We start from the raw sequence: 25,623 nt of genomic DNA, 5'->3' as shown, positions 1-25,623 counted from the left end.
CAGGGGAAAGCCAAGGAGGTAGCCAAGAAGGTGCAATTATGTTGTCAAAAATAAAGTTGACAATGACCTCCAAAATGTTTCTGAGTCTGACTTAGGTGAATAGCTAATATCATCATATAAAATTTGACAACTATCAGACAGGGAGTGAAATTCCTGCGAAGAGTACTGAGCTGCCTGCACCTATTGCTAGGAGTGAAGTTAACTGTAGCCTCTCAGGAAGACAGCAGGGCATCACTGTGAAGAATTTACTGGCAGTCTCCTCAGTGTAAGTCACTCGGCCAGAACGTAATAAGGATAATGCAAAATGCACGGAAAACAGAAGCAAAATTCTTCTAAGTAAACAAATTCTTAACTAACGTACTGGGTTTTGTTCTTATCGGACCACTGGAAAAGTACTTTTTTCTAAAAACAGGAAGAGGTCCAAAGGTCAGGTCTGAGGAATTAAAGCTAATGGAAGACCTCTTCCCTTAGCAAAATTTGAAAATCCTTCTCAGACAGGAAAGATGACTAACAGGCAACATGCTAAAAGATGATAAATGACATAGAGGAGTAATTCAGATGGTCCTGTCTATCTTTTTCTGTAGCAGAAAAAGAAAAGCATCGTTACAGAATACAGAATTATGTTTATCCTGTCAGGATTTTCAAGTATCTAGCAGTAGGAAAACTATTACTATTTAAAACTTCATATTTAAATGCCTAAGTCAGCAAGTGAGTTATTCTTTCCCCAGAGAGAGGGAAGCTGAATAACCCACTCCTTACAGAGCCCACTACACTCTCCCCCAAGAGTTAACCCTGGTTGCTGTCTATGGGACAGCCATCACTCCATCCTGCACTGCAATCCTTCCCTATTTATGCGCACAGGATGCACACCTCCTGCCCTCCCCCTCGCACAAGATTATTAGAAGCGAAGAGCTTTCTTTTCAGATGACACCACCACTTCATGCACTATCCTTCTTTTTCAACTTTTGTTTACACGGAGGGACCCACCAGAGACAAGAGTGTGACTCTACAGCTTCACACAACGGCACTTGCTGAAAGCAGTGGTCACTGTTAGGTCAGGATCTTGGGCAATGCAGATGACAAGAAAATTACACTGCCCTCCAGCTACTGGAGGCAGGAATTAATTCTACTTGTGGAACGTGATGCTGCAGACTTTAAAACGAAGAAATTCGGTTATTTTCCTGCAAACATCCATAAAACATCCATGAAGGAGTGGCCAGAGAGGTGAAGCATGGAACTGTGTTTCAGTCAACACAGGTTAGAGCATGCTTTGATCGGTTTTTTCTCCCCAACAGAACGCATTTCTTGTTAATCCCCTGAAATAACTGGAAGACTTGAGGCTGGTGAATTCTTTATGACAGAGTTAAGCTTCTGTAACATATGATCTGTTGGCAGAAACATGTTGCAAGAGCAAACCATACCCTAGAGACTTCCTGAAGAAAAGATTCATTTTGCAAAGAGTGACTTACATTTTTGTAATTCTGCTAGGAAATTCACAAATACACCAGCTCACCTAAGGCTGCTTCCGTTTTGGGAGAGCAGGGAGCAAAAACTTACTTGTACAAGGGTTTAATTCTGCAGTCTTCCATATAAAATAGCAATTCTTACTTTTGGTCTTATTCTGCCCGCTCTGAATGTTTTTTAGGCATTCTTCTCTCACTCTTCAATGAGAGAGCATTGTGTCATGAAGAACGTTCTCTCAGCTGCTGAGATTTCCCACTTGTGCTGACATGTCTTATGTGGAAGTGATCTTAGCATGTCTTACTTGCTAAGCAATCAAGATGGGACATCCAGATGAACAGAAGAAAAAGAAAAAGAACAATGGGAGGTAAGAGGTGGGTTTTGTAATTGCAGTGACTGAGAGAACAGAGTGGGGCTACACAAAAATACACAGCATAAGGAAGGAGGCACCACCGCAGAGAAAGAGTTTTTGCCCCAGGCTATTTTTTTCGGACCCGCAAAGTCAGTCAGATCACAAAACCACTGAAGTCCTCACAGTCACTCTCCACACCTGCAGGACCTATTTGCTTTGGTAAGCACCCAGTCCCGCTGCTTTGGCACACCGTAGGGAGCATCAAACATACCCAATCCTGGCCGAGTAGTAACTGGTGGGAAGTCACAACGGACTTCTCTGGTGAACCTTCGCCGCTTAATCAAGTCCCATCCTCACAGGCACAGCGGTGGCTCTTCAGTCCAAGCAACCAGCCACAGTGTTTTCCAAACACCTGTTCTGCTATTACCATTTCTGACCTCTGGCCCTGTAATCAGGTACACAGTCCTGGGCCTGTCAGGCATCTGCACGCTGCATCTGCCTGCTGGATATCTAAGCCCTTGCAGTTGAGGATTCTTTTCTCCAAATCATTGTACTGTCAGCATTATCAGAACCAAGTATTCCTCCACTCAAATGCTTGCCAGATCAGATGACACTCATTTAATTTAATTTCAAGTACACACAATGTTCCGTTAACGGCTTGGCATGGATACCTTCTAGCACACGTGTGCGTTTCTGCTCTGCACAACTTTGTCGGAAGCAGCCAGTGTGCTGGGCTGTGCAGTGAAGAAGATGTTCTGTGATGGTCCCTTGTAAGGACACTACCTCAGTAATCCAACACAACAGAGAGAGCGCACACAATTTCACAATTACTTCCTTGACATACCAGCAGGGTTCTCTTGCTGTGACAGCTTTGTGTGGATTGCAGCTAGAAAACCCCTGCATTTTCTAGCTGTAATATCCAGTAATATGCAGACACAGTCAGACAGCCTTCATTAATAGTTGGAGAATCATCTCCTAAGCCTCCGGCAAAGACAAGTGAACTAAGTCTCTGCTGATAGGGAAGGCCCAGAATTAGAAGAAACACAGGAAAAACGTGTCCTCAAAAAGATAGTAGAAAGGGGAAAATGGATTCACACTGGACTCCTAGGCTATCATGGTCCAATTGTCTCTAAAATCCAAGCAGCTACCGACTACGGCACAAGCACTTGATAAGAAAACATGAAAAAGCAAACCAAGTTCTGATGGGTACCTGCTTCTCCCCGCAGGGCCTTCTCCACAGCAACCCCTCTCTCCTCGAGCTGCCTCTGCTTCTCTTCCACCTGTTCAAGCTGCCGCTGGATGATCTGTTCAGGGGAGAACGGAGCAGAACCTCACCAACAGCAACTCTCCTGCTCTGCCTGCGGCACTCATCCCGCACCACGTGACTTCAGTCAAACCAGCCTTTGCAAAAACAAGCATTTCTATTCAACGCTGCACGTTTTAAGCAAATCCCACACCTACAGATGATGCCAGACGTTTTCCAACAGACTGTCTGGTAATTAAAGGTTAATTTGGTAACGCTAATTAGCAGCATAATCTAGCAGTGCAGCTTCACCAGGTATTATCTGTTCCATTCAGTGCATGATGCTTCACTCATCTCCAGCTAGAAAGGTGTTATGGCCATTATTTTTCTCGCTGTAAAACTAACATGATGGGTCTCAGCCATTCTTCCTGTATCTGTGACAGGAAATCCGATTTGAAAGAGGGAGTGGGAGCAGGGACAGTCGTGTAGAAATAGGAATGTTCCATCTCTGGATCCTCTTCTGACACAGAGGAACATCAGGACTGTGGTGCTTTCACACAGATTTAACTGTCTGCCTTAACAAGATGACTGTGAGACACTACCTGAGCTCTGTGTAACCTCTTTAGCTCCTCTTGCTTGGCTTGTCTACGGGCAGCTTTCTGCACTCGACGGGTCAGCTTGGCGTTCAGTTCCTCTTCTGTGTAGGCTCTCTGAAGGAAAGAAAACCAGGGGCAGATGTTATTTGCACGCTCAGATGTATGGGGGGAGGGATGACCATTTTCTCTTCCAAAAATCTCAGAAGGGAGGTGTTCTGTCTTTGCCATGGCTGTGTCAAAAGTCAAGCTTCCGTAGGCAAAGGTGTTCACAGTGCAGTGAGCAACAATTTCAGGGTCAAATCAGGAGTGAAGAACCATATAAGCCAACTGCAAAGCTGTGACTTTCTGTAATGCCCCAGCCCTGTCTTCCACTGCTGTATGAAACCTCCCCCTCAAAGACCAAAGCAGCTTTTATTCTATTTCTCAATAGATGTAGCCAAAACGATTTAGTTAAATCAATGAGTACCATATAGAGGGGTCACCTTGTTTTCATTTTAAAAGAGGGTGGGTAAAGGCATGTCTACCTGAACAGTTACAGCAGTATAAGATAAGAAATGATTATGCACTAGTTGCACTGGTATTCCCCTCTCCCTGTTTTATTTTGGAGGAAAAACATCCATAGCCGGGAGTCATACTGGTATAACTGGTAAAGACTGCCTGTGTAAATCTGTGCAGCTTTCCTACGAATCGAGAAGGCAAAAAGTCATTTGAAAGCAATATGACATTCTGGTGTGAGATGGGAAATCCCATCTCAAGAGCCACCCCACCAAACTGGCTGGTGTAAAACAGAGCAAACAACCCCGAAACTAAAACTGGAATGGTACAACACCAGAAGACACCCAAAGGGAGAAAGGCTATGTTTGTAGAAACAGAAAGGTGTTTCCTCCTCTTCTTTTCTCTCAGTGAAACTAGTTTAAAAATAAGTCAGTCTTTTTAACATTACTGAAACAAGGTTCAGTATTTTATCAGGTTTACTGCTTGGCTGTGCTGTCACCCAGGAGGGCTTCCTCTCAGGGACTTTTAAGAGTGTGTAAAAAACTTCACAGCTGCATTAAGTGAACTACAGTGAAGGAAAGAACTCTCCACTTCTGCAAAGAGATCTTCTCCATGGACAGTCAGCTGTAAGGTTATGTGCTGGGTTCAGTCAGGAAAGAGTTAACTCTTTACCGTGGCTGCTAGGAAGCTGTTCCTGGATGCAGAGAGCAGCACTGATCAGGTCTCAGCTGGCGCTGGGCAATGCCTGCACCAGATTCAAGGTCTTTCTCCCCTTCTGACCCTGCAGCTGCGTTCCCAGCTCTGCTGTCTGGCTACAGGCAGTGCAGGGACACACAGTTCAGGCACCTGACCCCAACTGACCAGGGGAATATTTCATTCCCTAGTATGCCATGCTGGGGGCAGAGGCGAGGAGAGGGTCCGGGCGCCATTACTCCTCCCTTACCCCCTTGCTCGTTCCCTCCCGCACACTTGCTGACACTCTCCTGACTCCTGCGTTAGCTGCTTGGCTAACTCCTGTGCTGGCTCCTTCGGGAGGGAGTTGGTAGGTTTGTTTAGTTTTCCCAGTCGTGCTATTGCTGACAGGGTTCGCGTAGAATCTGCTGTGACAGCTCGCGGGCTGCAACTCTTGGGCTCTCTGGGTCTGACTCTCACTTCTCAGCACCCAGTTGTGCACTGGTCAGTGGGTGGTGAGCAACTGTACCGTAATTGTATCATATTGCATCGTATGTTTTATCTTCTATTATTTTGATTACTTACTAATAGTAGTATTGGTATATATTAATTTAGATTTAATTAGTAAATAGTCCTTATCTCAATTTTACGAGGTTCCTTATTTCTTTTTTCTCTGATTCTTCCCCTCCACTGGAGGAGGGGAGGGGGATTTATGAGAGCAGCTTCGTGGTATTTTGCTAGCCGGAGTCAAAACACGACAGGCTAAAATGTTAAGCCAGACCACCCTGAAGTTTCTTATACCCTGTTATTTTACTGCCACGTCAGTCAGTCTACCTCTCGTTTATTGTTCTCAGTGAACAGAGTTTAAGGGAGGATGACAGCTCTTTTAAAAACCTCTCAGGTGGGTGGTTAGCAACACCATCGTTAAAGCTCCAAGACGTTAACACTTTACTCTTTCTTTTTTTACAACACAAAACCCACAGTGATACCCCAAGTGATGGAGGGCGTAACTTTCCTACCCTACTTCACGCTGCTGTGACTGTGAAGACAGAACGATAACAATTTCAGAAAGCAGCAACATTCCTGCAATGCAACTTGTCTTGATTTTAGCTTGCAAGTTTCACCAAGATTTCAGTGAACTCAGCAATTTTGAAGGACGCTGATTAAAGCGTGATGTTTCACTTGAACCCATAGTCTAAGTATTAAAAAAAGAATATGCATACATATTTAATTGCCTTGAAAACCAATTTGTTCTGAAGCTCAAAGATCATCCATGTCACTCCGTACAGCGGCACACTGCTGTGCATTGAATATTGCATGCATTCTAATCAGACAGACAATTCGGGGCTTAACGTGGTTTTGGTAGACAACCCCTACGAAGAATTTGCCGCCGCCGTCTGCTAACGTCTCACGCATGCACGGTCAACGTTTGTGATGTTAGTGCACATGTGATGGGCAGCTACGGATTCAATGGGTTAATATAGGGACATGCAATGCAACAATGTCCAACTAGTGGGAATGGAGACACTACCTTTGACGAGTATGATCTCTTGAATGCCAAGGCGTGTGGTACATAAATCGACTTTAAAGGGGAATGGTAAAGGGAAAAAAAAAAAAACACACACATATAAAATGAAGCACAATCAGTTCAACATTGAAAACAGATGCACAGTAATAAAACAAAGCCGTTTCTAAATGAAACAAAATTGTGCAAATGCTGAACGTGACCCAGACTGATGCAGCACAATGCAACTTCTGTCCGCAAAATCAAGTCTCTAGCACCCTCCTGAAGACAAGGAGCTTTGGCAGCCTCTTTGAAAATGCAGTCAATTTGGAAATACCCTTTCCTAGAGGAGTTATTTGGTCTTTACCTACCTATGGTTTTAATGTCCATACACTACTCTGTCACACAGTTCTCCATTCACAATCTGATTTACCACCTTTTCGAGGAGTTGCATTCATTTCAAGGGTTTAAATTCTCTCTACTCCATAGAAATGATCATTTGCATTTAACTAACATCATAAATCTTCCTCACTGCTTTGTGACAGGAGAAACACCAGATGGGCTCAGAGTGGGTTATCTGCCCTACAGTAACAGAATCTCTCTGTCTAAAAAGAGAGCCTCCAGGGAGCCTGAGGAGCTAAAATTATGAGGAGGAGGAAAGGAGGAGGAAAATCAGTACCTTTTCTATCCAAGGACATTCTACATCACCCTGTCTCTGAAAATAAGGCAAGTACACTACTCAGGGATTACAAGACAGGTAAATTTCCCTTGTGCCATCACGTACAGAGGGCATTGTACCATTCTGGGTGAACAGCCAGCATTTTGCATTTTCACATACAATTAACTAAAGAGAGTCACAGATGAAAAGCCACAGAACAAGTTCAGCAAAGTAGGCAAACTTCAGTAAAAAGCAAGCTACCTGCGGTAGCAAAACACACGTCTGATCACAACACCACGACCGTACGGGAACAACGACAAACACGCTCACAATGACACACACCTATAAACACGAGACCCACATGGCATTTACATTAGGGATTCTTTATAAGATGGTTCTCTTGAGAGACACTACGTAAAACACTGAATTAATTCCCTGCTGATCACGAAGAACAGGCTAAACAGAGCAAGCTGTCTCAGAAGCAAGCTGACTACAATTACCAAAAAAGCAGCACAAGCAGAATTTCAGTTAGAGAAGGGGTTCACATAAAAGTATGTGGCACACAGGAAGTCAACTCTTACTCATAGAAAGGAGCAGGCAGTTTGCAACTTAAAAAAAACGTAACTCCCACCCCAAATCGGTACAAACCCACTTTTGTCAGTCTTGAAGTTCTGTTATATTTCTTTTGCTAGCAAGGCATTCCAGTGTTTGCATGGACGTTCTACATCCTTGGACAGGATGCAGTAAAACTAGTGGAGTTCTCAGATCCGTTTCCTCTAAATAAATACATTCTCAAAATGACTCTTTAGAAAATAGGCAGATGCTGAGCCAAGAAATTCTTGCGAATGGGAGAAAATGAGACACCTCCACCATAGTCCTGGCAATGCTGGTGAGGTGTTTTCAGTATCAGGATTCCAGGTGTCTGCCACTGTCACTTATCTCCTCCAATGCTCAGTGATGAGACTTTTGTCCTACAAAAGCCATTTTAAACCAAAATAGCTCAGCACAGGAAAAAAAAGTGACCAAAGGCATTATGAAGCGTGAAAACAAGCATGGACCTTACTGAAGCCCTTCTTCCTCCTGAAGGAGCTCCCAAGGCAGAACAGGAACTCTGCAACTCTTATCTGAACCCCCTGTATTGCTTATCTGTCCTCTGCTAGCCACAGGTACCTCATTCTTCTGTCTCTCTTGGAAAATGCAGTATTTCTCATGAAACGCCTGAGGGCATGCAAGGAAGAATGGAAGGGGGAAAGAGAAAAGGGAATAAAATAAAAAAAAAGCAATCTTCCTCCTAGAAGAGATCTAGATCAACTAGGGAGAGAGATTAAAAGAGGTAAGTAAACACAGAAAATTCCTACTTACTTCGTCAACTCCTTCCACCAGCCTTCATTTCATCAGTTATCGTAATTCATTCCACTACATACACATCGGAGACGCTTCCTACGACACTCCCATTAGCAGTACTTCCATACCTGTGCCACCTGAGCCAAGTATCAACCAGATCCCGAGTCTGGTTGGTGCGTGCGGGCAGACAGGTTTGAGACAGGAGGCACAGACCGCTGTGCCTGTGACACGACCCTCGCAGATGCTCTCTGCTTCCTAAGCACCACCAGGAAGGGACGGGGGGAACCCATTTCTCATTCACCAGCACCAGAAGGGTCTTAGTGTTCCCGTGGGGTCAATGAAATCTCTACGGATTCCTCCAGACCTTGCATGAGCTGAGCTTAGAAGCTTTGAGAAATCAACCCAGGCCTCTTCCCGTTACTATGACCAAGCAGTTCCTTACCTTTTTAACTTATTTTTGCATTAATAGTGCCAGCCTAAAATTGAAATAGGTAGTTTAAAAACAACTAACCTTGGCACTTGGCTCTCACCATATATTTTTTGACATATGTGCAAATAAAATATATTTAGTAGAGATATATTTTTATACTTTTATAGAGATACACTGGTGCCTCCTCTTTCCTCCTCAACAGCTCCTTAAAGCACCACCTAAAGTGAAACTTGGCGTCAAAGCCGTTCACTACAACATGATAGGAATACCTAGGGAAGGTTGGTCAGGAAGGGACACAGCTCCCTCAGAAGAAGCAGAGTCCATACCAGACCACACTGGAACGAGAACACCAGGCTAAGACCAACCCCTGTATCCTGGCATTTCATAGGGGCTCACTACTACGCATTTCAGTTTCACAGTTGTTACCTACACATGCAGACACATGGAAATACTCAGCAATTACCAAGAAGTCGTCAAACAGGGTCAAAGTGGAAGAAACAGCTGATGGCTCATCTTTTCTCCAAAAAGAGAAGGTACTAATTCAGACTGTACACATTCTTCTTTCAGGAAAAATAAGCAAGCCTGCATGAGTTGCAGAACTGGAGCCTGTAGCTTACCTCTTAGTCGATGACCTGTCTGACTACGTTCTTGATGTTTGCAAAAGTACATTCCTGCCTGTGGTTTGCATGGAATTCTACCACTTCGGTCTACCAGGGGCTGGTAAAACTGTATCCTAAAATCGGTCCCTTACAAACAGCGAGTACTGTCTCATTGTTAGCTATTTGCAACAGCTTTAGAGACTGTGAAGTTTACTCTCCTGACATTGTCTGTTTTCTGTAGCTCATGGGCATGCTCACAACAGGGACAAAAGTCACCATTCTGACTGTGGTATTTGTTGTAATGTCACTGGGAGACAACAGACCCTTCCTATAACAACAGTGGGGAATAGCTTGCTATTGTGAAACCAACTTATTTTAGGCAGAGCAGTCAGCCAACTTACAGGAAAGCCTGTTCCATGGAAGAAACAATAAGAGAAACAAGACAAATCATCCAAGTTTCTGATGTGATTCTCTGAACCTGTGATCTGCACGATGCTAGACCCACCTAAAATGCATTTCCCATCTGCCTACCTCTCGCTTGGATTTCTGGGAGGAACGTTCCAGAATATCGTCACTAGAGAGGTCGGAGTCCTCTGAGAAACTCAGGTGTTGACGGAGCTGCAAATCTGAGAAGCCAGGAATAGAAAGGGCAAGTTAGAGAAGCTGTAACTATTCTTTCCGTAAACATTTCAGAACCCAGTTGATAAGTTGTGTGATTGAGCTTCAGAAAATTCTTAGTACTTTCATGCCAGACTCAGCTGCTTTGCCTGGCATTCCAGAGCAATCAGGGAAGCACTGCTCCACAAAGCTATCAATACCAGTTAGAAGTTTCATTCTAACAGCGTTTGCAGAAAGTGATGCTCTCTTAAAAAGAACGGTCATGGTCCTCCCTCTGTACTGTATCAATACTCTTACGATAGCTACAGCACTCAGAAGGCCGCAGCTGGCACTATTTTGGCTATTTGTACATGGGCAGAGGAATGTAATGAGTTCGCTTTCTATCCCATTTATGGCTAACTTATTTACTGTATCGTAAGTTGCCAGTAAACATCTCCGCCTGCACCTGATGGCATGTGAGAGATGTACGTGAGGCCGCAGAATCCTCACTTCATAAATCAGCAGACAGTTCCCAGATCACTGAGAACACAGGAGTAACTGCATCTCTGCAACCTTCAGCATCCATGGAGCCAAGAAAGACAACAGACCACCCAAGGAAAGGATGAGAATCAGATTTAAAATAGAGACAAAATGTCACAACACAGCAACCAGCGCTTATTCCATGGTCTGAGGCAGAAGACAGAAGTGCCTGGTACATATCGAGGGAAGCTTGTGTTTAAGGATCCGTTTTTTTCAGTGGCGTATCAGCTAACCCCGTCAAGAGGCAAACACGCAACTGCAGCCACTAGCACTTATCCTGGCCTGCCCATCTGACGCTGGGGAGCAGTGGGGGAGCAGTGCCATTCAGCACGGCAGCTGAATGCCAGTCAGCCAACATGACCTCCAAGGATCCCTAGCTGCAGGAAAAGCACACAGTTCAGAGGTCCCTATCTATTGTACCTGCAGCTGTAACCAGCGGAGAAGCTTTGTGCTTGCCGGAATCCACAGTGGCACTACTTGAGGGAGTACTTGGGCAGGATTTCTCATCAGCCTTTTTCTTCTTGTCTTTCTTATACCCAGAGAAAACAGACTTCCATAATGACCTAGGCTTTGTTGCTTCCTCTGCCCCACCACTAGATTTGTCGGAAAGCCTGCTGTCATTTTTGGATTTCTTCTCCTTCTTGTTTTTACGAGGGGAGAAAAGAGAAGTCCTTTTCTTACTCTTCCCGCTGGAGCCTTCTGAAGAGGTGACAGACCCGTCAGGCCCAGCTACATCAGCAGCAGGAGTGGAGAACTTCTCATTAGCAGCATCATGCTTTAGCGTGGATCCCTCTGACATTTTCAAGGCCAAATACTTTGGAGATTCATAAAACAACTCCTTGGTCTTCAAGGGCATTGAAGATGCCTTCCGTGCCCTTGCGGTCCCAGCAGCAGCCGCAGCCATCTCCATCTCTTTCATCTTACACAACTGTTTAGCCATGGCGTCACGCAGTGCTTGGCTCTTGACAGACTTCTCTCTGGCTCTCATTCGTTCTTCAGCAAGTTCCTTGGCCTCCGCAGAAATTTCAGGCAACACTCTCTTCTTTTGGTGAACTCCTCCTTCCATTGAGGGTGGACCACCATTCTCTTTGACCAGGGGCAAAAGAAGTGGTTTCTCTGGCCTTGGCCTACTGGTAGGAGGCGTAAAGAACTTCTCATGAAGGCTTGAGTCCTCCGTCCTGTCATCGTACGTGTCCTCTACATCATCCGCAAACGGAATCTCATCCACACTCTCCGCAAAAGACTTTCGCACGTTGTCTTTTTTGGCTTGGGTTGACTCTCTGGCAGCAGAAGTCGGCTCACGGCGTGGGGGAGCAGGAGGTGTTGATGCTGGTGTTGGAGGTGACCTGGCTTCAACCTCATTCTGCCAGACTGCTTGATGCCTCTTTCTACGCAAAGTGGCTGGTTCTTCATCCTGAGGCGGCGGTGGTGGCGGGCTTGATGGGGGAGTAAGCATGGTAGAGTCAGAAGTGTTGAAGCTCTGGCTAGCCATGGTTCTCATGTTAGACGAGCTCTCCTGAAGGCCAAGTCCAGAGCTGCTGGACACATCTCTCCTTACTTCACCGGAACTCTTTAACTCTTTCTCTGAAGGAGACTTTGGAGTGAGCAGAGAAATCTGCTCGTTTTCTAACTTGGACAGTCCCATTCTTCTTGGGGCAGGCTGGGGTTTCACAAGATGGATCCTTTCATCCCCTGAAATATTCTCGTTATTAAAAGTCTTCAGAGGAGTCGTCTCAAGGGCAGAGACAGTAAAGTTTGTCTCTGAGCGTTTGTTTCTGTCTACTGGGGTGAGTCCTAAGCTCCTCCGGATCTCAGCGCTCTTCATCCAGAACTCTTCCACGAGGTTACTCCGTTTCAGGGCTTCCTCTGCAGTGGTAGGGCTCCCCAGTTTTTCGACCTCACCATCCTGGCCCCTAAGGACCAGTTTGGCTAACGGAGTAGACGTTAAGGCTGGGACAGGTTGGAAACATACTGGAGGCTCTACTGGGGATGGAATGGATGTTTCAGTGGAAGGCAAAGGCTGGGAACAGATAGGCATTTGAGCAGATGTTGGGGATGAAGCCAATGTTGGCGCTGCCGGCTGAGACTCTGCTAGGGACGTAGGTGCAACGGCTTCTGGTGATGCAACCGGTTGGGATAACACCGGAGATGGTGGCACCAACGGGCTCTTAACTTTCCTGTCTTTGGGAGTTTCACCCTTTGGTCCTTCTTCAGGAAGGAAAGGCTCAGGAAAAAAGCGTCCCTCTGGAGATTTTATTGCATGGGATGCTTCAGCCTGGCACTCTTTTACAACCTACACAAAATGAAAGAGGGAAATATTAATATCACTGGGCACATCAGAATACTGTTCCATGTGGGTTTTTTTGCTTTTAACAAAGTTAGCAATATGGAAGCCATCCACTCATGGGAATATGAAAAACCCACACATGGCATTCCATTTGCAGGCCTGGAACATCACTTAGGATTTCTCATCAGGTATGGTTCATTTTTCTGCCCCACTGTATAACCTGTCCTACGCAGCTGACAACAAGGCAAATTTAATTTGAGGAAGAAAACTCACTAAGCTAAATTCCAGAAATCCATTTCAATCTTTTCCTGTTTTCCCTTCAAATCTCCAGCTGCGGGTATTGTGGTGGTCCCTTATCTCAGACAGATTTGATGCAAGTCTCTCATCAACACAGCGTTTTCTGCTGACTAGCACCTGCTGTAATGTTTTCTTAAAGCAAGGAGTGCTTTCTTTGTTAAGAGCAAATTAGGTTGCAAGTCCCTTGCCCCTTAGTGGTCTGAGAAGTCTTGGGTTTCATCCCTGACGTCCAGATTGCTGTATTACTCAGTAGCACGATTCGTTGCCTTACAATTTAACCCTTTGGCAGTGGACCCCTCTTACCGCGTGTGGGTATTATTCTTTCCCATGACAACTTTTGCACCAGCTTTCTTCTGAATGCAGACAGCTTGGCTGAACTGTCACATGACCACTGAAGCATGAACCTCTCTATCTGTACGCTTGGGTGACACATATTAAACACCCAGGTCCTGAGTACTGCATTTAGGCACTGTTCTGATATAAACAATAACTATGTCTAACAGAATCACTAGAAAATCAGCCTGAATCGTCCAGAAAAAAGCCCTTAATTTTAACAGAAAGTGAACGTTGCCAGCAATTGTTGTCAGTAAACCATCCACTGTAAAAGTAAGTTGGCTAATGACGAAACTCTCTAGGGTAAAGTCTAATCTTTTAGAAATTCCTTAAAATCAAACACTTGGGAGGGAAAATTTGAATTGAACATTTTAAGGTTCATGTACTTCCTGCTCTTACACACCAGTAGCTGGGAACACCAGAGTATGCCTGCACGCTGACTCCAGGGCTGACAACATGACAGTACCTCATTGCCATGTCTCACTTCCTTAAGCTGGACTCTGGAATAAACAAGCACTGCTTTGGTTATACCAAGTAATGCAAATATAATTTTGAATTGCAACTACAGAATCTGCTTTTGGTACAGAAAAGATACCTAAACAAGGATAAACAACAAACACCTTACTCATGGCTCCCCACGTGTATCACATATATCTCTTGTGAACTGCATGTTGAAATTAAAATATCATACATAATTCTTTTGGGGCTTTGTGATGGGAACTTGTGTGACTGTGACAGAGACACTATGCTCTGAAGACAGGAAAGAAAGATTTCTTTAAGGCTAAGTGAAATCAGATTTCAGCAACATCAACATCAGTTGTAGAGACAGGAAAGGAGGAAAGCCTACTGCTGCCAGTCCTCATTAGTTTATCCAGCAAACTGTTCTACTGAACTACAGGTAGGAAGTTGAAAGTTCCAAGCGTCCCTTTCTTACCTCTGCTTGTTTTGCTTTGGGACTATCAGCTGGAGACAGAGGAAGAACACTGTCACTGGATGACTGGATAGGGATGGATAGAAAAAATTTTTTCGAAAACACATGAGATGGCTAGTTTTCTATTTTTTGTGTTACACACCAAAAGTGGTAACAAATTTCTCCACTTTTTACAAATTCTAGGTTGGACATCTGAAACACAGGCAAAAGATTTTAAATGTCCAAAATGGTACAAGCTTTCTAAGGTAAAAACTTCCACAGGAAAAAGCAGTTAGATGGGTACTCACACTTTAGAAAGCCATAATCAACGGATTCAGAACATTCTTCTCAGAATGTCAGTGCATGGGCATACCTTGCCACTGACAGTAGTGAGAGGGTTCAAATCCAAGAGACTGTCTTCCCTTAAATCTAGTAAATGTGTAGCCTATCACCTCAAATGCAACTACAATCAAACAGCAATGGGAAAGCTACTACCTTCTGTCACACTGCAAGAAGCGCCTTCTGCTGCTTCTTCGTCTTCTTCATCTTCAGAGACTTTCAGTTCTGGCTCTTCTACAACACCTTGACGTAAGCGAAACTCTGCTTCTGCGTCAGAGGGGATGTCATCTGACCACGGGCGGGGCAGGGGGAAGAAAACAAAAGCTTGTGGATACAAGTCCATCAGGACATCGGTTTATTATTTTAAAAACTTTCACAATCCTTCCCTTCTATTCACCTGGTGCTAATCACCTTCACAGCCTGAACACCTATATGTTTCACTCCTTTTTTTGTGTGCTCATTAGAGTAATTTAAGTGGTAAATGATGGACTATTATTACAAATTTAAAAAATCAGCATTTGAAGTCATACCTTGTAGTTTTCTTGAAATTTTTCAGTGTTTTCTGGCTGATGCTGTTCATTTTACACCAGCAAGGGAAGACTTTTGGCATAATATTGTGGACTTTTCTGTAATTCAGCAGGATTAGTACTGAACACGGACGGCAAGACCAAGCCCTCTAGTTAGCAGATGGTAAGAGGGAATTTATTCTACAGCCCAGAGCATTAAGGTGGTTCTGTTTCTTTTTGCCCTTCGCTCCTGGGTCCCTCTTGACTCTTTGAAACAAACCCCTACATCACTAAAAATAAGATCAGGGTGAAGTAGCCTCATACAAAGCAGCAGGATTAGTACTGAACACGGACGGCAAGACCAAGCCCTCTAGTTAGCAGATGGTAAGAGGGAATTTATTCTACAGCCCAGAGCATTAAGGTGGTTCTGTTTCTTTTTGCCCTTCGCTCCTGGGTCCCTCTTGACTCTTTGAAACAAACCCCTACATCACTAAAAATAAGATCAGGGTGAAGTAGCCTCATACAAAGCGTTTTCTGCCAACACCACCCTGTTCACACAGCAGGTTTAAACGACGCACGGCGGTACCCTACCGTCATCCAGCTCTGCACCCGTGTCTCCCTCTTCACCTGCCTGCCCTTCTGTGTCTGCAGGCTCTGTGCCCAGCTCGTCCTCCACATCGTTATCCTCACATGGAGCTAGAATATATTCAAGTAGTGAGAAAACAAACAAAAAACCCCAAACCAAGGAATAATACAGTGAAAAGGTTCTACATTCAACTGTACCAACGGTTTATAGTGGGGACATTTATTAATTACTGCCAAAACAAGGAATCCTGAAATGTGTCAGCTGGAAAGATATCTATGGTGAAATGATACTTCCAGACTCCAACGAATCAAGGAATGCCTGCCCTCGGGGAGTCTCCAAGGCTTTTGAAGTGAAAGCAGCCAGGGCTTTTCTGAGCAACAGGCCTTGTGAAAAAACCAACACAAAGGGGACTGGGAGGAAATCAAACCAGAATGAAGCACACTGTTCTTCAAGGAAGATTATTCTTTTCTTTAGCACCCCAGAACAGTTACCACCACATTATACCACATGTGTGTGAGGGGAAAACTGAAATCTCACAATGTACCACAACTGTTCATCTTGAAATTGAAACGGGCTTTTGAGGGTGAAGCCAGAGACAGAGTCTAGCTCTGGGATTGATCATTATTACATTTGCAAACTGTTTAACTCTCTGCAGCTACAGCAGTCTTTGGTTAAAAGGGTCTAAGAGACTTCATATGCTGTACCAGTAAGTAGGACACAAATTAATTGAGATATTTTTAGGTAGATAAAAAGATATATCCAAAGCTTTCTTCTTTTTACACAAAGTACTTTGATTTGCTGGGTCAGAATAAAGGAAAGATTCCTGGATTTGTAACTCTGAAAAAGGGCATTTGACATCACTGTTTGTGACAGGATTTAATTACAGGAGAGACAAGACCAAACTGTGGGGTCTAAAGTTCATCATTAAATGATACTTTTTCAAAAAAACTAAACCTTACAACACCCTGTCCCATCTCTAGTGCTGTGGATGATTTGCTGAATTATTTTTTTGTTAAGCATTTTCATAAAGCATGATTTACATATAAAAAAAAGAAGCCACCACTTCCAGGTTTTTTTCCCCACAGTAGAGTCAGTCAACTACATTTTTAGATCTGTGCAGCGAGTTAGCATCAGTTCACATTCAACAATATGCAGGTATTGAACTCTGTTGCATACTGCATTTCAAACGCATACACAGTCAGCATGTATATTATGCACCTTTGATAACCATACACATAGGATACGGTCCTGTAATGATGATGATAGATATATTTATGACCTTCTTGGTGGTGCCTATACCAGTAAACTAAGCGGTGCATGCCTTCGGACCTGAATGCATAGTCTCATACTGGCATCTTTAGGAGGGCTCCTGGCATGACTGTCAGCCGTCAGTTCCCATGGTAGGGCTGGAAGCTGTTTCCAATTGGCAGTCCAGATGCAGCCCCCCGATACTGGATGGCAATAAAGCTCAGCTATATGGGAGTGAACTGTGCTGTGCCAGTGTTCTCCAGAGTCAGGGAGTGGGCCCTGATCCGATGTGGCTTTTGGAACCATTTATATGCTAGCACTGCTAATTAAGACAATCTTGCAAACAAAAGACCTCCCTAAAATGGAGGTCTTGTAGCCTCTCCTCCTTGTCTAACACAGCTTTTTTACTTATTTCGAAACACAGCCTTCAGTGGGTGGTCTGCCTTCTTCCTCCAACCTCAGAATTTCTCTTTTTCCATGTTCTTCCCCTCTCAGTGTTGAGACAGACAAAGGTACGGGCTGGTTTATTTTCTGTCAGCTACTGTGAAAAGGCAATTACACTTAGGTGTGATAAAGCACTGGTCTATTCCCTTACGTCAGCGTCCAGAATCAGACAGATGTTGAGCGTAGGAGACTGATTCATATGGCGAAGGCTGGATTGCCCACAAGGGCATTTAGAAATCTACTGAACAAAACCAAACTGTGTCCCGCTCTAATTGCTGCTTAAGCATGCAGTAGCTTATGTTATGTTAGAAATAACAATGTCATGGAATGGTTTTACGGTAGCAGCAAATGTGAGTGATCTGAATCAAAACCTGCAAAAATGTAACTTTGAGGTCAGGAATATCTGTTACCACTATGTATGTGTGTGTCTTCAGATCCAGAAACCACGAACTGACCATGACACGCACGGGGTGTGTGGGACAGAGGGGAGATAATCAATTCTTAAATAGGTTGGTACACAAAACTCAACAGAAGATTACAGATGCACAGATAAGTAACAACTTGGTGCAAGGGTGGATCCCATTTTGAGGGATGTGGAGAGCTTGCAGGTGGCGGGTTATATGATACATATACTGTGCATATACGTATATGCCGTTAGGATAAGGAGCAAGAGGCCAAAAGCTGTCACACAATAACTCAGAAGCTACACACTACGGCAGCCAGAAACTGGGATGAGCACTTGGTCCGTACCAGCTAGCAGCCGTGAGCAGACTGCATCGAGTGCAGGCGTCTTGTGAACGCTGCTGCCTTGCCAAAGCAGCAGCAGAAGCAAAGTTGGATAGGCAAGCTAGCTATTCTGATGTGCCAGAGCAACTCAGCTGCAGACCAGCGAGCTAGCCACAAACCTCTCCGCTGATTGAGATACCTTCTCCGCTTGACACAAATTTACTCCCTCACTCTAAGCCCAGAACCCTCAGGCTCATCGCTTTTGCAATACAGCGTAGAGGACCGCATCAAAAAAAGCAGCCGAGCTCCACCTCCTGCAACTCTCTCCTGAGGCTTTCCTGAGTAACGTGAACCCCAAGGCAAAGGAGACAAACAGCCATCACTGTTCCTAGAGATCCCAGCTTCAACCTCACTCTTCTTTCCCCTTTTCTTCACCAGGTAACAAGAGTTTGCAGCTGCTTCAGAGAACTGCAGTTGCTTTAAGCACTCTCTGTCAATCGTACGATGGCAAGCAAGCCCCATGTTCTTCTTCTCAAGGAGCCTGGGGAAGAATAACTGCTCCGGTCTTCAGTTCACCAAGCAAATCGAAGCACTCGGCTAGATTCCTCCTGCTACTTTACTGCACCCAAGATGAGCTCTCTGTTTGGCCTGACTCCAGAAGGGTTACAACAAAGGTCAGGTTCATGCAAGAACGGACTGTCTGAGCAAGGCGTGCATGCACACTCCCCTTCCTCCCTCCCGCCACGTCCACTCATGCAGTAGCGACAGGGCCGTAAGTTCCAGGGTTAAAGTACCAGCTCAGCTGCTGAAGGCATGGAGAAGAGATGGGCAGGGTTATTGTGCATTGGAATACATAGAACATCACCAAACTACCTCCAGGGACCGTCTCCAGCCACGCCTGTACCGCCTCATGGCGTACGGAGGGAAGGTCGGACGCTGAATTTAAAAAACAATAAATTGTCAGAAATCAGAATTAGATCATCAGTAAGCGTCTAAAACAGAAGAGTGACAAAGGGAATTTTTTCAGTAGCAAACACAGGAATAAAACCTATGAGATGTTAAACAACTGATTGCAGGATTGGGGTTTAAATCGGGATAACGTACAAACGTCAGGGGCCTGATCTCCCTTTAGGATCTGCAATGTTAGAGGAGACAGGACGGCACAGTGAGAAACAGCACGTCTGACAGCCGGTTGCTGCTGCCGTGCTCCGCTCGAAACTCTGCAGGGGAGGGAAACTAGGAGACGAAAGAGCTGAGCAAGGAGAGAGGGGCGGTCGTAACAGGCGTCCCAGAACGTGTGCTGCCCGGCGCGAATGCCGGCAGATGAGGAAGAGCGCAGACCGAGAGGGGATTCTGTGTACCGTCACGCTACCCCAGGCTTTCACACCAAACTATCGCCGCAGCTACTGACGGGCTGGCTCTCCAAACACCTCGTATCGCAGAATACAGCTCAGCCAGCAGCACATCTGTCTGTTGCACTCCAGCTGAAAACTTCCAGCGTGTCCACAGGTTACTTATTGGCCAGAGCCCTTTAAAAACCAAACTGCTGCTGCGCCAGCACACAGCTGTACTGTAGGACAAAGTAATCGAAGCAGCTAATGAACTGATAGAGACTGTCCAAGTTTGCCCCAGTTGGAGGCGAAGCGAAGGAAATACTGCGCTTTCCTTCCCAAAGGAAGTTGGAAAGACCACAAAATCAACTTTGGAAGGATCATCCTTTGCTGGCAGCCATACTGATACACTATGGAAAAGTAGGAATTATAAAATAGAAATTAAAAGTTTGGAAACTGTAGTGATACAGTCCCTCAAGCAGAAGCTAAAGTAACCTTAATTGTAGTAAGCTTAAACTGTGTTAACATTGCTTATGTAGTGTTTTTAAACGTTAAGCAACTACCCTAGCAATGTTGAATGTTACAGACAGTTGAACACAGCCCGTTTCTGCGGTTGCACTGGGAAGGAAATGCCCATCAGAGGGCAGATTTCACACCAGAAAAATTCCAGTGCATTCTACAAACTGCAATTACAAGTGCGGCCAAGCAATCTGGAACTGCGTATCAAGTCAGACCAGGGTTTAAAAAACAAGTATCTAGAACTATGAGGAAAAGATTGTTATCTGGAATGGAATACATCGGGCAACACAGGATAAAGCCCTCAGCTTTTTTAATAGAGATCAGTCATTAACTTAATTTCACATTCGCTGTAAATCACACTTACTCCCTGTACAATTCTGACATGATGGTTACAAACTCAGAGAGAAGACCACTACTCATCAACTGCACGGTTAACTTGTATTAAGCCTAGGCTTCTGCAGAGGTAAAGCTCCTATGACATACTTACCTTAAGACACACTATAATATAGCCTAGAATAAGGTCAGCAGGGACTGCTGGAAGGTGCTTAGAAGAAAGCTAGATTATTGGAGTTTTCCCCCTCCGAAGTTTTCCTTTAACTTGCAACTCACACAGGTCACACATCACTTTAAAAAACAGATATGCTGTCGAATCTTAAACACAGGGAGTCAGAACCACTGCTGATCAGATTTGCAAGCCCTTTAAACCCCACCATTCCCTACTAATAGCAGATGCAGTTACACACGTTGGAAAGCAGCAGCAATGTGCTCAGTACAGGGGCTGCCCCTGTTCAATGTTCGCTGCAGTAGCTACATAAGACAGCCCTCCAGCTCTCCCTGAAGCAGCACAGAGCCTTCACTGCCACAAAAAGCACAACAGCTTCTCTTACTATCCCGAAAGTCAGTAACTGAGGGCTGACTGACAGCACTATCAAATCACGTGTGTAGTGAGGAAAAGTGCTCCGGAGTCAAAGCAGGACAAACGGCTCAGGAGAAGTCACACCACCACAGGGCTGAGAAAGCAGTCACTTTAAGTAGACACTGACCTGAGAAGCGAAATGTTTAGCCCAGCGTAAATTCAGAGTAACCTGAAAGTAGCTCCTTTCAATCCCCGCTGCCCCTGCTGAAGTTCCCCGCTCTCGGCGGGCGCAGAAGCAACAGAGTTCAACAGCTGCAACCGAGATCCAGGAACTGACAGTGAGGGCTTGGGGGAGATTACCTCTGGAGGTGGAGGACTTTGAGGGTGGGACCATTTTTTCCTCCTCCTCTTTTTCACGGATGTGTGTCCAGTGCACATCTGCCAGGATCTCCAGAGGATCAACCGGATTTACAATCTGCTGCAGTCTAAGGTTCCCAGCTAGCAGGAGGAGGGCACGTCATACCAGGACGTAGGCAAGGGGGTAGGAAGGACAGGGTGGAAAAGACGGGAGAACAGTGGAAGGGAAAGGAAAGACATCATAGGAAAGGAAATAAAAGAAGAAAAGAAGGTATTACTGGCTGCGATCAGTTTGCAGGACAGAAAAAGCATTGTGGTACACGCATACAGCGCTCCTCCTCCTTCCCATCAAAGCTGAACAACGCCATTCCAAAGGCAGAGAGATGCTATTAAAAACATCATTGTAGATTCTCTCTACTGCAAGCAGCTTCGCTGAAATGAAAGACATTCTCTGGGTGTCCAACAATACGTGGTATGTAAATACCAATTTAGCAGCAACTTCCAGCTCCTTCAGCCCATTCATTATCATTACTGCCAAAGACATCTGGCTATTCAAGGCAAGGGACAATCTGCATTGTAGTTTGACCACCAAAACAAAAGGTCTTTCATTCCCTACTATTGCGTTAAGCACTGCTTCCTATGCTGGCTACCTATTTCTTTGTGAATTAAATGGCAGGATGGATCTCAGTTTCACCTGTGTGTGTACATGTATACTCACACGTGGGGGAACGTTGACTTCAGCACTTAAAGCACTACTTTGCTCCTGCTCTTTTGTACTGACTTGAGGGGTAGAATTTTTTCCTGAAGAACAGCAGCATTTTCATTATGAGTTAACAGCCCTCCCACTTCCCCAGAAGCGATTTCCTGTCGCACAAATTAACTTGTTTAAAAAAAAAATCGCATTACTCCTCACTCACCTGCCTCCACACTGCTCAGCTACCTATGGAGTGTCAAAGGGAACAACGGGCACCTGAAGCAACTGATGAGCAACTTGCTTCACCCTCTGCAGAATACGCACCTTGGGAGCGCCTACCCTGCGGCCAGTGTGCTGTCTGTGCTACGGCACTATAGCTCAGGTCTTAGTTGCCCGTAATAAAATAACCCATTCTACAGGCGACAGGCGTTCGGCACCTGCAGGATGAAACAAATGACTTCTCCTGAAAAGTAAAACGCCCACCTACTTTATAAAGTAGGAAGTAAATTTTCACAACAGCTGGATTACCACTGAGTAGGGCAAAATACTGTTCCAGCAGTTTAGAACCTTAGAGGCAATTAGACTGTCCACTGTCATACGGTGAACTAGTTCCTCTCTCCCAGACATGTTTTCCCCAGACGTGACCAAGCGTTTGGGACTTCCGTTTCAGGAATGACTGCGTGTGGCACTTGGCATTAGAACTGCAGAAGGAACAGGCAGAAAGACCTGCAGGAAGGACAGAATCTCCAGCTGGTTAATAAAGGGGAAAAGGCTTCAGACACACATACTCAAATGCAAAGTGGGATTCAGAATTTAGCCAAGTATTTAGCAGTTTTGTGTCTCTGTCCCCTCATCAGAGAGTTTTCCTACCAATGTGCACAGCTGCATAGCCTACCAAAGCTACTGGACATCCTGCTGGGAGAGGAACCTGAGCTTTTCTCACTCAGTACCAAAGCACTCGCATGCAGGCCCCAGGATGAGTAGAGTTAGCATTTGCATCGCCACACCAAATTTTGTGTTAAAAGGTTTAGGTTTGCCAGCAATGGCTGAGAAGTATATAGTCACTCAGCAAGGCTCGGAAAGAGCAGGTCCCACGTGATCTGCATGTTTTCAAACAGATTTCTCTGGGATTTAGACCAGGCTAACATATACACCTTCAGTTACTCCACAGGTCTCTGGTCAGGACATGGGTCCTTCTCACCTTCCCCAGTAATCAACAGCAGTACAGCCAGCCACAGAGGACTGCTGCGTGGCTAACAGGCACACCTAACGCTTCCTTGAGGTCTAAACTCTAAAGAATTGCAAACGATGCCTGGTGTAGCCTTCCCTGAAGGCTGCCAGCTAAGCTTTGCAGGAAGCTGGACATTAACTGCCCTTGGATTTGGAGAGGTAGCGTTCTGCTCCAGTTCCACAGTAGCACCTACCAGCACTTTGTGAGAAGAGGGCAGCCTCAGTGTTGAACTTTTAATGGAACGAGAAGCCACCCACCAATCAACTCCTTAGGAGCCAGGCCTAAAGTACAGTGGCAGCTACAACAGGGGAAACTTCTTCAGCTATGCTCTTCAGCCAACTTACTAATACTTCTCATTCTTACCATCAGAAAAGTTAAATTGGGAAAAATTATACATGCTTCTTCCTTTTTTTTTTTTAAAAAAAAAAAAGTCAGAAGCTAAGCTATGGTTGTTAGAACCATAAGCTACAAAATATGCAGTTTGACAACTGCATATGCCCTCTTACCTGCAGGAAGGCACTTGGATTTTCCAATGTGTTCTGGCTCTAATGAACCACATTGAGGGAAGAAGGGATTAACAAGGTGTTAGAACCAAGTGCTTCAAAAAAAAACAACCATGAGAAATAAACTGCGAGAGAAGGCATCATAGAAAATAACACCACCACTTAGACTGGAATGTCAGATTAATTTTATGCCCATTATACGGCTGTGTGAAAATCTTGAGGGATTGCCGCAGCTTGATTCCCCCCCAGACACACATTCACAAAGGACAACCACAAAAAATGCAAGTTTGCTGATGTAGCAATCTACAGGCAGTACGTTTCACATGTCCCATGTACAGGAACACTTAGTCTGTGTCTGAACCTCTTAAATACCTGGGAGTCATTGTTCATGCATTAGAAAATTTCCCAGGCATTCTAAATATCTTGAGGTACTCGGCAAATTCATCTTTTGCTTAAGACCAGTGGCAATGTCAGACCTGATATATGGCACTTGGACCGGGAGATGAAGATAGTAACAGACACCGAATCAGTTTTTAGGGAGCTGGTAAAGCAATTACATAAACCACAGAAACTTCTCATGTGGGACCTGCTCTTTAAAACATTCCCCCCTCCTCTGGGGAAATGGAAGTGGAGATGGTGTACGGGTACCTTTAAATGTACCCGTGTCCTCTTCATTTGAGAGACGTTGAAGCCAGAGGCCTTGCTGCAGCTCTCTCTCCCAAGGGCAATACTCCCCCTCTACAGCAGAGGGAACCACACATCCATATAGAACACCAGACACCCAAGTACACACACGCAATGGAGAGAGAAAGAGAGAAAGGACAGAATCAGAAGGAGAGACCGCCTGGCAATCCAGTGAGTCCCCATACCCCCGCTGCATTCCAAGGGTCTGATAGGAAAAGGGCTCCAAGGGAATGATGTCCATGGTTTAGCAGACTGGACACACAACATGCATGTTAACCTACTTAAAAAGCAGTCTTGACTTCCACAGCCTCCAGTGACGGAGGCACAGCTCCTCCGCTGAAAAAGCAGCCAAGCAGCCTGCTGAGCTCATCAACAAAACTGCCGTCAAGACTTAAAAAACTGGCCCTCTGCTTGCACGAGGCGGCCAAAGACCTTTACGAAGAAGCTCTTTGGAGTCTACTAGTCTTCACAAAAAGAAATGTGAGGACAAAGACAAAGACAAGAGCAGCGAGAAATTGGGCACAGGGGTGAAACGCCATAAATGTCTATTCTTAGCGCAAACTTTGCATTTTGATCACTGAGACAAACACAGGTCAAGGAGTCTTTCCCCAAGATTTTCCACAGAAATCCCTCAGAGCTAAAAATGGGAACCACCTGAACTCCCTGATTTCTCAAAGTGGGCTTTTAATGACCGAGAGCTACAAGCAGCTTCTTCTGGGATGCCCTGGTGAGTGTACCCTGATGGGCAGTTACAGGGCACTACCCCGAGTGAGGCACTCTGCAAAACTGAAAACACTGCCTCCATAGTGCTTCCAGTTCTTGCTGCCCAACAACAAAGGGCACATTCAAATCCAATTCCCAATAATAATAAAAAAACAACAATAAAACAATACAGTGTCACAAAGCTGTGAATTGCACATGTTGGCATGGTGTATGGGAAGCATCTTGTGTTGGTACTAGTGCTGTTGTTGGTACTAGTGCTGTAACTGCCCTGCAGGCAGACATCTGTATCCAGAATGATCCACCTAAAGCTTTCCTTGGCAGTTACTCTCTCAAAAAAATCAAAGCAATAAAGAAGTGAAAGAAGGAGGAAAGTTTTCCAAGGCAAATCTTTCTCATTCTGCATGGCAAATACTCAACTCGGTTTTCCCTGCCATTTAGCACAAAGGAAGGATGAATCAGTCTGTCTAACCTTCACTCGACTCCTCATCTTCCTCTTCTTCGTCATCTTCCTCCTCCTCCTCCTCGTCTTCTTTGTCCTCAATCTCATGATTTTACTCA

The 25,623-nt window shown here is 45.0% G+C and overlaps 1 protein-coding gene across 1 annotated transcript in view; it reads right to left on the bottom strand.

Moving 5' to 3' along the window:
* LOC104515632 (protein-methionine sulfoxide oxidase MICAL3-like) overlaps positions 1 to 25,623 on the bottom strand; it is a gene marked incomplete at its 5' end in the record, with an annotated part of 41,719 nt that overhangs the window by 15,925 nt on the left and 171 nt on the right. Inside the window, 12 exon segments of the mRNA XM_010159682.1 lie at positions 3,024 to 3,117; positions 3,659 to 3,766; positions 6,351 to 6,401; positions 9,886 to 9,980; positions 10,912 to 12,784; positions 14,343 to 14,421; positions 14,801 to 14,945; positions 15,755 to 15,859; positions 19,041 to 19,103; positions 21,234 to 21,371; positions 24,307 to 24,396; positions 25,535 to 25,623. The exon segment at positions 25,535 to 25,623 is cut by the window's right edge and continues 171 nt beyond it. Of these exon segments, the coding sequence (XP_010157984.1) occupies positions 3,024 to 3,117; positions 3,659 to 3,766; positions 6,351 to 6,401; positions 9,886 to 9,980; positions 10,912 to 12,784; positions 14,343 to 14,421; positions 14,801 to 14,945; positions 15,755 to 15,859; positions 19,041 to 19,103; positions 21,234 to 21,371; positions 24,307 to 24,396; positions 25,535 to 25,623 (2,930 nt within the window).

The sequence above is a fragment of the Eurypyga helias genome, unplaced genomic scaffold (assembly GCF_000690775.1).
Source record: "Eurypyga helias isolate BGI_N326 unplaced genomic scaffold, ASM69077v1 scaffold13749, whole genome shotgun sequence".
In the NCBI taxonomy this organism is placed as follows: domain Eukaryota; kingdom Metazoa; phylum Chordata; class Aves; order Eurypygiformes; family Eurypygidae; genus Eurypyga; species Eurypyga helias.
This window is presented reverse-complemented; position numbering and strand designations above follow the sequence as displayed.